The sequence below is a fragment of the Hippopotamus amphibius genome, chromosome 4, assembly GCF_030028045.1.
Source record: "Hippopotamus amphibius kiboko isolate mHipAmp2 chromosome 4, mHipAmp2.hap2, whole genome shotgun sequence".
In the NCBI taxonomy this organism is placed as follows: domain Eukaryota; kingdom Metazoa; phylum Chordata; class Mammalia; order Artiodactyla; family Hippopotamidae; genus Hippopotamus; species Hippopotamus amphibius.
Genome location: NC_080189.1, coordinates 75,168,382 through 75,181,458, shown reverse-complemented (window position 1 = coordinate 75,181,458; position 13,077 = coordinate 75,168,382). Strand labels below are relative to the sequence as shown.

The 13,077-nt window shown below is 41.1% G+C and overlaps 1 protein-coding gene across 5 annotated transcripts in view; it reads left to right on the top strand.

Annotated features, from left to right (window-relative positions):
- The window catches only part of VOPP1 (VOPP1 WW domain binding protein), a 220,613-nt gene that overhangs the window by 132,022 nt on the left and 75,514 nt on the right, over window positions 1-13,077 (top strand). For all 5 annotated transcript variants that reach the window (XM_057732988.1, XM_057732979.1, XM_057732978.1 and 2 more), the window contains one exon: window positions 12,464-12,522. In XM_057732988.1, coding sequence (XP_057588971.1) covers window positions 12,464-12,522 — 59 coding nt within the window. The remainder of the gene's footprint in view (window positions 1-12,463; window positions 12,523-13,077) is intronic.

The following is a 13,077-nucleotide window of genomic DNA, read 5'->3' as shown; positions in this document are numbered from 1 at the left end:
GTGTTAAGCAGCAGGTAACACCAAGCGCTGCACTCGTTGTACCCACAGAGGAGGGTCCGGCACATTCACGCATGGGGCTCAGACAGCACTGGGGTGGCCAGTTCAGCAGAGTCCTCCCTGGTAGGTTCAGATTGAGGAGGAACTTCCTGTTTAAGTTGAGACCTGAAGGAGGAGTAGCAGGTGCTGCGGGGTTGACGTAGGGATGCACTGGTAAGTCGAAGCTGCAGGGAAGAACAGGACGGGATTTGCAGGGGACAAAGAAAGGGCTGCAGGTTCTTGGCCCGGGGTGAGGGGTAGGTCACATCACCTCCGAACATGGGGAGCCACCATTTGTTCAGCCTTTAGTCGTGTTTTAGTCAAATCTTAGCTCTTTTCACTCTCTTGTCCTCCTTACAGTTAGAATCCAGACGTTTAGAAACCTATATGTCATCACACACTTTCCTTCCAGAATTTAAGTCAAATAGGGAGGGCAGTACACAACCTTAGTTAGGAAATCCTTATCTACTCTTTTTGGCATTTTTGCTCTCAGAGCTGCTGCTCTTACTAATCTTTCTAGGCATTCCTCTCCACAAAAGTTGAGAAGTTGCTATTTTCTCCTTTATCTGGTGGTTACGTTTTGGATCTCTGGTCAAGACCTAGGCCCAGTATATATCTGTTATCCCATTGTGGGGGCTGTGTGATGTGGTTGGAAACATCAGATCTTTCTCAGGTTCTCGCTCACTTCCCGTGAGGTCATTAAAGCAGGATTCCTCCCCCCACCCCCCGGTTGCAGAGTGGCTCTGTTGGCCTTTTCACATTGCAGCTCTTGCACTCTGGGCAGTGCTGTTGAAAGGGGTGCCTTTCCTGGATTAGGCCCTTAGGGAGAGCATCGAAGGTCTGGTCCTTCTTTAGTGCTTTTGTTGGAATTGGGCCCATAACCAAGGTTGATTATATTCATTTGTTGCCAGCAAATATCAGTAGCACTGCAATCTCCATCTGTTATCACTGCTTTCAGATCATTCTAATTAAATCTCCCAGTCATCAGTTTCTGAATGAATTATGTTTTGTGGCATTTGGAAAATTTGTCACATAAACCCTTTTGGCTGCAGCCCACGCATTCATTTCGTGTTGTTTTGTGCCTCAAAGTTGCACCTCTGAGTATTTTTAGTAAGAACTAAGAACTCTCTTCTGAGGGTGAGAGGGGTTGTTTTATGGTTTGCCTCCCAGATGGGCTTTGGGTCGCTTTGGTTTGTGGTTGTTCGTGGAGGGTCAGCGATTCTGAGCACCTTTGTTTGAATTTTGTTCTCAGCGATGCAGTACATGGTAGTTGAGACAGCTGAAGTGTAATCTCTAATAACCCATAAAAGGAGATGGAGATGGGCTCTTCCATGTGGTTTCAGTTGTCATTTTAGTTTTCTTCTACACAGTGAAATGATGCCTAAAATAAATCTCATTCTGACTCCCTGTGAGAGATGTGTCAGACATTCCAAAGAATGGGATTATGAGTTATTGTGGTACAGGAAACTGCAGCATCTGTACACTGCCAGAGAAAGTGCACAGACGTTAGAAACCGGCTGACCTCATTCAAACCCAACTTTCTGCCTGCTTCTTGTGTTTTCTTGGCTGAGTTAATTCACCTCTCCAACACTTAGTTTACTCATTTGAAAGTACACAAGCTGCCTAATTCCCAGAATTGTTAGGCTGTTGAATGAGATTTCGTAGGAAAAGCCCGTGGAGGATAATAGGTTCTCCATAAATGACAGCTGCTATTTTTACCTTACAGTTGAGCTGGAGTAAAAAAAGGCAATACCTCATTATTAGGGAAATGCCAGTTGAAACCACAGTGGGGTACCAGTACAATATCAGATGATTAATGTGGAGAAACTGGAACCTCTTATATTGCTGATGGGAATGTAAAATAGTGGGGCTGTTTGGAAAACAGGAGGTTCCTCAAAAAGTTAAATGTAGAGTCGCCACATGACCCAACAATTCCACTCCTAGGTATCTACCCAAGAAATGAAGACACGTGTCAACGCAAAGACCCGTGTGTAAGTGTTGGTAGCAGCCTTATTCATAGTAGCCCAAATGAGGAAACAACCCCAATGAATGGATAAACAAATTATGGTGTATCCATTCAATAGAATACTATTTAGCACTAAAAAGGAGTGAACTGCTGGTAAATGCAACATTGATGGACATATCCAGACATAAAAGGCTATAAGTTGTATGATTTTTATTTAATTGAACCTTGTAGAAAAGGCAAAGCTATAGAGATAGAGAATTGCTTAGTGTTGTCTGGGCTGCAGTGGGAGCTGGACTTGACTGCAGAAGAAAATGAGAGAACTTTTGGGAGTGACACAAAATATTCTAAAACTTGATCGTGGTGGTGAATGCACAGCTGCATAAATTTCTAAAATTCAGCAAACTGTGCATTGAAAATGGTGACTTTTGGGAATTTTCTGGCCGTGCAGTGGTTAGGACTCCTCGCTTTCACTGTTGAGGGCCTGGGTTCAATCCCTTGTTGGGGAACTAAGATCCCACAAGCTGTGTGGCTTGGTGGAAGGAAGGAAGGAAGGAAGGAAGGAAGGAAGGAAGGAAGGAAGGAAGGAAGGAAGGAAGGGAGGAAGGAAGGAAGGAGGGAAGGAAGGAAATGGGTGACTGTTATGGTTGTGATTTTGTGATTTATAATGAAAACTATATATATCCCAGTAAAGGTGTCTGTTGTTAGGTTAATGGAGTGACTTTGGGGAAGGTAACCTAGGTAACCTAAGGATGGGGGCTGCTTCCAGGGGAACCAGCCATGTGATTAGAGGACTGGAACTTTCAGCCCACCCCCAAATCTCCAGGGGAAGGGACAAGAGTGGGAGATTGAGTCCGTTTACCAATGGCCAGTGATTTAATCATGCCTATTTAATGAAACCTCCATAAAAACCCAAAAGGCTGGGGTTCAGAGGCTTCCAGGGTGAACACGTAGAGATTTGGGGAGAGCACTGCACAGAGAGCGTGGAAACTGTGCCTTCCCGCCATACCTTGCCCTATGCATTGCTTCCATCTCACTGCTCCTGAGTTACAACTTTTTATAATAAACCAGTAATCTAGTGAGTAAAATGTTTCCATGAGTTCTGGGAGCCACTCTGGCAAATTAATGGAACCCAAGGAGGGGATTGTGGGAACCTCGAATCTATAGCTGGTTGGTCAGAAGCACAGGTGACAACCTGGACTTGCGATTGGTGTCTGAGAGGGGAGGGGAGGAGAGCAGTCTTGTGGGATTGAGCCTTTAACCTGTGGGATCTGATGCCGTCTCCAGGTGGTGTCAGGTTGATTGAATTGTAGGATCCCCAGCTGGTGTAGAATTGCTTGGTGAGTGGGAGGCCCACACCCGTCTGGCATCAGAAGTGTTGCGAGTGTGGTTGTAGTGTGTGAGAGATGCACAGGAGGAGTGTGGGTTTTCCAACACAATGGTATATAAGTTAAACCTCATGTTGAGCTGAGCTTGGATGACATGACAGTCTCATAAAATTATGCTTTATATTGATAATTGTGTTAAAAAATAACGTGGTTTTCAGAACTCTGGTGTTCAAATGAATAGGAACGCCTGCATGCCAGTTTTGTGTGCTTCAGGGGATCCTGTCTTTTGCACGAACTTAGGATTATGTACCCCTTGCCTTGTTGCCACAACAGCTTCTGATTATTGTTCGAGGAATTTAAGACTCAATAGACAGATATTTGTAAAGGAACCCAAAAGAAATCACACTGTCCAAAAATAACACTATAAGTTTAGTCTTATATTGTTCCATTCTTTTTCCTGTGAATGTATACAATATTTATTTTTACATTGTTAAAATTAAATATATGTAATGTGTTTAAAACTGACTGCATAAAATGAGCACTTTCCGTGATGTTAACATTTTTATAAATATGGTTTTAATGACTGCGTATTGTTTCAATAACCCTCTAGCCTTGTATATTATTTTTCACAAACTTTGCTCATTTGTTACTTTTATTTAATTCCTAGTTGGATGATGCTCACTTATGTTAGCCAATTATGTTTCCTCAATTTCAATATCTTTTTATATCCACTCATATTCTTTATTGGATGTAAATGATCTGCTTTTTTAAAAGTGAAATTTACTGTCAGTATTTTGAAGTACATCTTTTCATATTACTTTCTCTCTCCTATGATTTATAATAAAAATATAGTATCTTAGATATACTATTGTATTGGCTTTATTTTTCTTAGCAAAATATTCCCATACTATTTGATGCTTCTCTACAATGTCTTTTGGATGTATTACAGTATTGTTAGCCAAACCCATATTTTGAAAATTTTGGTTATTTCCAATTTTTATTAATAACATTTTTCACAATTGTTAATATTTATAACAAATACATTTGTTATATATATTTATCCTTGGATAATATTTATCATTGCATAAAAAATGTTAATAACTCTGTTTAAGTTATGTACATTTTAAAGGTTTTTTGACATACATTGAAAAATTGTCCTCCTGAGACATTACATTTATATTCCCAACAGTATTATGTGATGTGTATTTTCCTTCATGCACTCATCAATGGTAGATAGTAGGGTTTTTTCTTTTTTATTAAACAATTTGACATATAAACCTGTACCATTATAATTTACATTTATTTGGTTACTAATGAACTACATCTTTTGAAATAGGTTTATTGACCTTTCGTGTTTCTTCTTTGAAGAATTCTCATTTCTGTTACTTTTATTTTTTTCCTATTGGAATTTTTTATCCTTTCTTATTGAATTATATGAGCTATTGATTATTTAAGGGCATTAGTCTTAGTCTATTTGAATACTTTCCTCTATTTTCCTTTTAATTTTGGTGACCTTACTAATTCAGTTAGGTCAGTTAGGAAACTTGAGGAAATCTGCTCTCCTACTATTCTTTTATTAAAAACCAAAACAGATAAAGCAAAGAGACTTTATTTAGAGTAAGTTATGAGTGTTCACAGAATTTTCCCAGGGATATGCAGCTGGAACTGATTATATCTTATAGTCTCCATGACCCTAGAATCTTCAGGACATTAGTAGATAGTGTTACAATCTCTGTTGGTTATTTGCTGACCATACATGAATTTGTGATGTGTTTCCTCTGTAAGACACTGGAGGATTTTTATTTCTGTTTTCTAGTTCCTCTGCTTTTTTCCCTTTATAAATGATGCTTGTGAGAAGCCTCATACTCTTATTTATAAAAACAAAAACAAACAAAAAAAACAAGGTTCCTTGGAAATGTATTCCTGAAAAAAATGTCCATAAGCCCAAGGATTAAGTAATTAGCACTTAGGGAATTGATTAAAATTCTGATACAGGAATTTAAAGCATGATCATTCCTATGTGTTATTTGAAATTCAGAGACTTTGAGATAATTAACTGTCACTGCCTCCGAACATTCTTGATTAGGCTTCAACAAGGCCTTGCCAGGCGTCGTGCCTCTGTCCCTGGTCCTGAGCACCGCACCCGCCAGCGCCCGGGAGGCTCGCTCTGTCCGACTGCGGAGCGTGGACTCCCACGCTAGCTGGGCTGAGCTGAATGCGGCGGGTCTCAAGGGCGTCTGGAGTTCAGCTTTTGCAGAATGTGAAAGCAGCACCGCGTCTCAGTACAGGACGGAGAGACTCGTCGGGCTGATTCACTTGGGGCCTTCCCACCATTTCACAGCAAATTTTGGACTTACTGGCCCATGACAGACGGGCTAAAGTTATTACCACAATAAGTAAAATAAGGATCTTTACTTTCAAGGTGTGGGTGAGATTAATTCTGTTAATGAAGCCCTCGTTTTCCAGTTTGCTACTCATTTAAAGATCCCACCTCAACCCCCAGTGAACAGAAGGAGGAGGGGTGGAATTTAGATAAAATCCTCAGGGCTTTGAATCCCTTAGACCTTGACCACCACGTGTCCCAAAGTCACAGGCGGCTTCATTTCTCTCAAAGTCGACCAGTATTGTAGTACAGCTCTTCTTTGAACTTGGAATAGGAAAAGGATGTACTACTTTTTAAACAGTGGCATTTTGGTTCTTCCTATATGCAGTAGAGATAGACATTGAATAATTTATGTCAATATGAGGATTATTATTTGGGATTAGCAAGGATTTGTTCTTTGGGGCTTACTTAGTTCTTGGCTAACTATGGATAACTATATTTAGGAGGGCTTAACTACATTTATAGATATCCTAGTCCTTGAATAGCAGACCACCAGGATTCTTTCCTGAGTACAGATGTCTTACAAGCCTTTCCAGTTTAAATCTTAGATTTGCTCACTTGGATTGCTCCTGGCAGTAGATGTTCTCTTACAATCCTGCAGATTCTGCTTTGTTCTGTTCTTTAATTTTTTTAAAAATTTTATTTATTTTTGGCTGTGTTGGGTCTTCATTGCCGCATGAGGCAACAACCGGGGGGCTGCTTTTCATTGCTATGTGTGGGCTTTTCAGTGCGGTGGCTACTCGTTGCAGAGTATGGGCTCTAGGTGCACAGGCTTCAGTAGTTGCAGTGCACAGGCTCAGTAGTTGTGGCACATGGGCTTAGTTGCTCCATGCCATGTGGTTCTTCCCGGACCAGGGATCGAACCTGTGTCCCCTGAATTGGCAGACGGGTTCTTAACCACTGTGCCACCAGGGAAGTCCCTCTGCTTTGTTAATAGTTTATAAATTGTATGTTGATACTCTTTACGCTGTCTTCAGGAAATAGATGGTTGTGCTATTCGCGCATCCATTAGACACATCGTGAGTTCATTGAAGGCCTGCTGTTTGCCCAGAACATGGTAGAGCGTCCTGGCTATTGAGTACATCCAGTCAGTGACAGAAAGTAGCTGACCTGACCTCTCTTAACAAATGTATTTTCTGTTTCAGTTGATGGTCAGTTTTTGAGACATCATGGTAGTATCTTTGAAGAGTGGGTAGAGCTACTTTTAGGGGTAGACATAAAACCCTGACATTGATTTTTCCCCCCTTATTTACCTTTCAGACTCTTTTTGGAGAGGGGCTTATTGTTTTTAGAGAGATTTTGGAAAACTGCATACCACAGTTTTCCAAAATGTAAGATATTACATATTTAGAATCTTTGTCCTCAAGAGGTTTGGAAGCATTGCTTCTGTTTAAATGATAGATGATCACAGGAAAAATGAGCCTTGGAAGTCATTTGTTCTAGAAAATTAAAAAAGCTGGCTTTAGGATGCACATTTTGGGATAGATTTGCTAACTGGCTGTGGGATTCAGTGCAGTATACCTTGGTCTGGCCAGGCATTTTGATGTACAAGAGTGAGTCAAAAATTATCCACACTCTGGATGTAGAATTTATATAAGTTTTAATATAACCGGAGTGTGGATAATTTTTGACCCACCCTCATATTCAATCTTGGTTATTTCAGAAAGCCATCTTATACATTCAGCAGGGAGGAGAGTCTGTCCTGTTTTAGAAGTAAGGAAGCTAAGATCCAGACTAACTGGCGACATGACTGGTGAGTGACAGTCAAGATTGGAACCCAGTCCTCTAGGCTTTAATCCATCCTTCCTCTGTGGGGTGGATTCATTCTGGCCCCTGTGTGGTGGACCCTGGCACAGTGCCTTCTTTCTGCTTTTCCCCATGCTGCCGTCTGCCTGTCTATGGGGTGGCCTCTGACAGCCCAGCATTATTAGAGAGTGTTCTGGAAAACCCTGTCACTCATACTTTACAAACTCCCATTTTGACCACATCTGCAAAGCTCCAGCTGACTGGCTTTGCCTTGAATCCTGGTGTTATGCTGATTTGGAAATTGTAATGGATAGGCTAACTATGGCTCTGCTGGTAGACTTTCACTTGGCAGAACTTGGCTCTCCATCCTGGGTAGTTTCCAGCAGGAATCTCCCTCTGCACTTCCTACCTTAGGAACCTAATCTCCATTTTTTTAAATAAATTTATTTACTTATTGCCTGCATTGGGTCTTCGTTGCTGTGCACGGGCTAGTTGCAGCAAGTGGGGGCTACTCTTCGTTGTGGTGTGTGAGCTTCTCAGTAGGGTGACTTCTCTTGTTGCAGAGCATGGGCTCTAGGTGCATGGGCTTCAGTAGTTGTGACTCACGGGCTCAGTTGCTCTGTGGCATGTGGGACCTTCCCGGCCCAGGGATCGAACCTGTGTCCCCTGCATTGGCAGGCAGATTCTCAACCACTGTGCCACTAGGGAAGTCCCTAATCTCCATTTTTACCACGAGGCCTCTCGGATGCTGTGCAAACTGACTTTGACACTGGTGCGCAGTTAACCAGCTTTTACTGGAGGAAAGGCTCAACAACGAAAAGGATCAGGACTCCCCAGTCTTTGTTCAGTGTTTTTTAGTTGATTGATGAAACGTGACTCATGTTCTTCATGTTATTCAGCTGTAACATGATATAATACTGTGTTAACTTTTGTGAGGTATCATATATATGTGTTGTTACAGTATTGATATTCTTTACAGGAAAGCTGTTGTAGAAGTCCAGCGTCCAAAAGTAGTGAAGAAGTTGCCTGGATATTAGCAAATTTCAAGAACTTAAATGCTACCTAGCTCAGCTTAAAAGAGATTTTTCTCTTCTGTCTCAGGAAATATGGCTGCAACATTTTCTTAAGAGAATCCTTTATAAAGGAACAAATTGGGTTAGTATTTTAAAAATATGTCTTATTTGAGTGGCTTAGTGAAAAATTATGAAAGGTTATCAGCAAATAACTGAGTAAGAGTTGCCAACAAGCACCAATGGCGTTACTGGATACCCCAGCAAATGCCAGGAAGACTGGGGGAGGTCTGAGCAAGACTGGGTGTAAATTGTGACTTTGGCATCTGAGGGCCCAGGAGGGCCACCAAAAGGAGAGGATGTTGTTGTAAGTTTCGTGTGAATGTTAATCCCAGCTCCCTTCGTGTGATTGCTCCCAGCAAAGCGGTGGCCTGTGTAGGAGCTCTGTGATGGAATTTAGGGAATCTCTCTGGCTGGGAAGAGTGGATTTAAAAAAAAATCTGCGCCCGTGAGCCTGAGTCTCCATTGAGATGCCCATTGGGGTGGCCAGGGCAGCAGGAAGGGAGGGGTTTGGGACTTGGGCTCTGGTGTCCTGAGCTTCAGTACTGGTACCAGGGGCACCATTTCTTGACTATGTGTGGAACTTGAATGTCAGATTCCAAGACAGTGTGTCTGTGTCTAGTGGTGATGGAGAATGAAGAAGAGATGTTGAAAATGCCACCTGGAAGTAAGACCCAGTTTCTCAGTTTATTGTAGAAGACTCTAGTGAAATGAGTTGTAATTTAGGGCAGAGACCTTCGTGGCCAAAATAAAATGATTTCTTCAGCTGTCTGAACTTCATTTCTTAAACTGGACAAGAGCAAACCTAGTCTAAATTAATCTCATTTTCTATTAATAAAACTGGGTTACTTCAGGCTGCCTGAATGTGCTTCTGAGTGTCTTAAAGCATATGTGTAATAAAAATCCTCTGTTTCATACTCTTTTCATAACTCATCTAATTTAGCCAACAGAACACATAACATTTGCACTCACTTCTCCCTCGGCATTCTGCTGTAAATTTAGGGTCTGTTTCTGAACTTCTACAGCTGTCAGGCAGACTGAGGCAAGAGGGCGTCACCATACACCCACGGGGGTGGGGGCTGGACAAGACAGTTTGTTCCTACCTTGCCCAAAGAAAGCTGTGTTTTCACTGTGCCTTTTCCTGCTGGTTGCTTTGCAGTGTAATATTTTGAAGGTGTTATTTACATATAGGGGCCAGTGAACTGGATCATGGAGGTAGGAAGTTGTATATTTGTAAAAAATGATGGCATGAGTGGAATAATTTTAGAAAAGCTTTGCTCAGCTAGGTCAGAGCGTCTCTGCTTGGAGCTCTCACTTGCAGTTGGTACCACTGGCTTCCTCTCACTTGTCAGGTGTTTGAGATATTGAAGCCCTCAGGGTGGCATCGCACCTGCTCTGCCCTGCCTTCCAGAAAGTTCAGTGTCAGCTTCCTTGGAAAGCACAGGGAAGTCCCTCCTTGTTCTCCTCTCCTGCCTGTCTCCTCCCCGGGAATGAGCGAGAGCAGGGCCCCCACTGATGTGTCGGGTCAGTTCTGTCTCACAGAGTCTGGCAGACTTAGGTGCCCACTGGGGAATCAGTGACTCAAATGTGGCTTTTGGGATACAGTGGGCCCTTGAGCAACATGGGTTTGAACTGTGTAGATCCACTTATATGTGGATTTTTTTCAGTAGTAACTATGACAACACTACATGATCTGTGGAGCTGTGGGGACAGAGGGCTGACCATAAGTTGTTCGTGAATTTTCAATTGTGAGGAGGGTGGGTGCCCCGAACCCCCAATTTTTCGAGGGTCAGCTGTATTCTGAAATATAAAGATCTAGAAATGTTAAAACTTCGGGAAATGTTTTTAAAAAAAAATTGGGGGAAATCTTTGTAATAATTTATTTCTAGCATTCTTTAGAGATTTGCAGTATCATACCATGTGAATTTTAAAAATTGGATTGTTTTTAGTTTGCATTTTTAATGAATTATTCATCCTATTTATTTATTTATTTATTTGGCTGGGTCAGCTCTTAGGTGTGGCACATGGGATCTTTAGGTGCGGCATGCTGGGTCTTAGTTGTGGCATTTGAAATCTTTTTTTTTTAGAGCGTACAATTTGGTATTTTTTTAATTAGTAATATATATATGGCAATCCCAATCTCCCAATTCATTCCCCCTCAACCCTCCCCGCTTTCCCCACTTGGTGTCCATATGTTTGTTCTCTACATTTGTGTCTCTATTTCTGCCTTGCAAACTGGTTGATTTGTACCATTTTTCTACATTGCATATATGTGTTAATATACAATATTTGTTTTTCTCTTTCTGACTCACTTCACTCTGTATGACAGTCTCTGGGTCCATCCATGTCTCTATAAATGTCCCAGTTTCATTGCTTTCTACAGTTGAGTAATATTCCATTGTATATATGTATCACATCTTTTTTATCCATTCATCTGTTGATGGACATTTAGGTTGCTTCCATGTCCTGGCTATTGTAAATAGTGCTGCAGTGAACACTGGAGTGCATGTGTCTTTTTGAATTATGGTGTTCTCTGGGTATATGCCCAGTAGTGGGATTGCTGGGTCATATGGTAACTCTATTTTTAGTTTTTTAAGGAACCTCCATGTTGTTCTCCATAGTGGCTGTATCAATTTACATTCCCACCAACAGTGCAAGAGCGTTCCCTTTTCTCCACACCCTCTCCAGCGTTTACTGTTTGTAGATTTTCTGATGATCCCCGTTCTAACTGGTGTGAGGTGACACCTCATGGTCGTTTTGATTTGCATTTCTCTAATAATGAGTGATGTTGAGCAGCTTTTCATGTGCCTTTTGGCCATCTGTATGTCTTCTTTGGAGAAATGCCTATTTAGGTCTTCTGCCCATTTTTTTATTGGGTTGTTTTTTTTTTTGTTATTGAGCTGGATGAACTGTTTATATATTTTGGAGATGAATCCTTTGTCTGTTGATTGGTTTGCAAATATTTTCTCCCATTCTGCAGGTTGTCTGCTCGTCTTGCTTATAGTTTTCCTTTGCTGTGCAGAAGCTTTGAAGTTTCATTAGATCCCACTTATTTATTTTTGTTTTTATTTCCGTTAATCTAGGAGGTGGGTCAAAAAAGATCTTGCTGTGATATATGTCAAAGAGTGTTCTTTGTGTGTTTTCCTCTAGGAGTTTTATAGTGTCTAGCCTTACATTTAGGTCTTTCATCCATCTGGAGTTTATTTTTGTGTGTGGTGTTAGGGAGTGTTCTGATTTCATTCTTTTACATGTAGCAGTCCAGTTTTCCCAGCACGACTTATTGAAGAGGGGCTGCCTTTTCTCCATTGTCATAGATTAGTTGACATAGTTTATCTCTGGGCTTTCTATCCTGTTCCATTGATCTGTATTTCTGGTTTTGGGCCAGTACCATACTGTCTTGACCATGGTAGCCTTGTAATATAGTTTTTTTTAAATTATTTGCCTTTTTAATGAATCATTCACCCCCTTGTATTTATTTATTTATTTATTTGGCTGGGTCAGGTCTTAGGTTTGTGACACGTGGGATCTTTAGTTGTGGCATGCTGGGTCTTAGTTGCGGCATTTGAAATCTTAGTTGCAGCATGCACGATCTAGTTCCTTGACCAGGGATCAATCCTGGGTCCCCTGCATTGGGAGCACAGAGTCTTAGCCACTGGATCATCAGGGAAGTCACCCTTCACACTTGTGTTTAGAGCTATGAACAGCTAGAAAAATTGTAGGGAAATAGGTGTTTTCCCATGTTTTTTTCTCTTTTAAAAATTTTGAAGAAATAAAAAGTCATGTTGGAGGTGAGTCTCCCTCTAGTTCATTGTTCTCCCAACCCTGCTTCTCACACTTTAAGCTGCGTTCACTCATCCTTCCTTGTTTGTTTTTGTGAGATCTCAACAATATGCAAACCACTTTTCACTGACAAAGCTTTTCTTCCTTCTATTTCCAGTGCACGGAGGCCAAAAAGCATTGCTGGTATTTTGAAGGACTCTATCCAACATATTATATGTAAGTATTTGCACTCATCTGCTGGTTTGATTCTGTGGTCACATCTTTCTCGGGAATTATTGCTTTATTTTCTCCCTATTGTTTTTATGTATTTTTAATATCTGCTGTGTCAGCCACTAGCTCTGCTGAACCACCTGCCTAGGTGACCAGATTAACTCTCTAGATTATTAATCATTATTTTTAATAGTGTTTTGAAGTTCTGTAAGTTTTGAGTGTAATGAGCCAAATTAATTTTCCCCCGAAACTCTTATATTGAATTTTGTGCAACATGAAAAATTTCAGTAATGCATATAATTGTGTTATAGCAGAAACTCTATTTTCTAGTATATAGGGAGATCAGACAGGAAATACTATACATAATAGCAAAGACGATTATTTCTTAATTGGCCAAGATGTATATTTTTGTTACCTGTCGTTCTTCGGGAGTTTTTAATCTCAAAGAGACCAGTGTAGGTGGGGAAGGTTGCTGGGCTGTGAATGGGAACAAAGCCCAGGGAAATGGGCCGTTTTCCTGCCTTGGTTTTATATCGACAAGCAGGAGTCCTTAATGCCGCA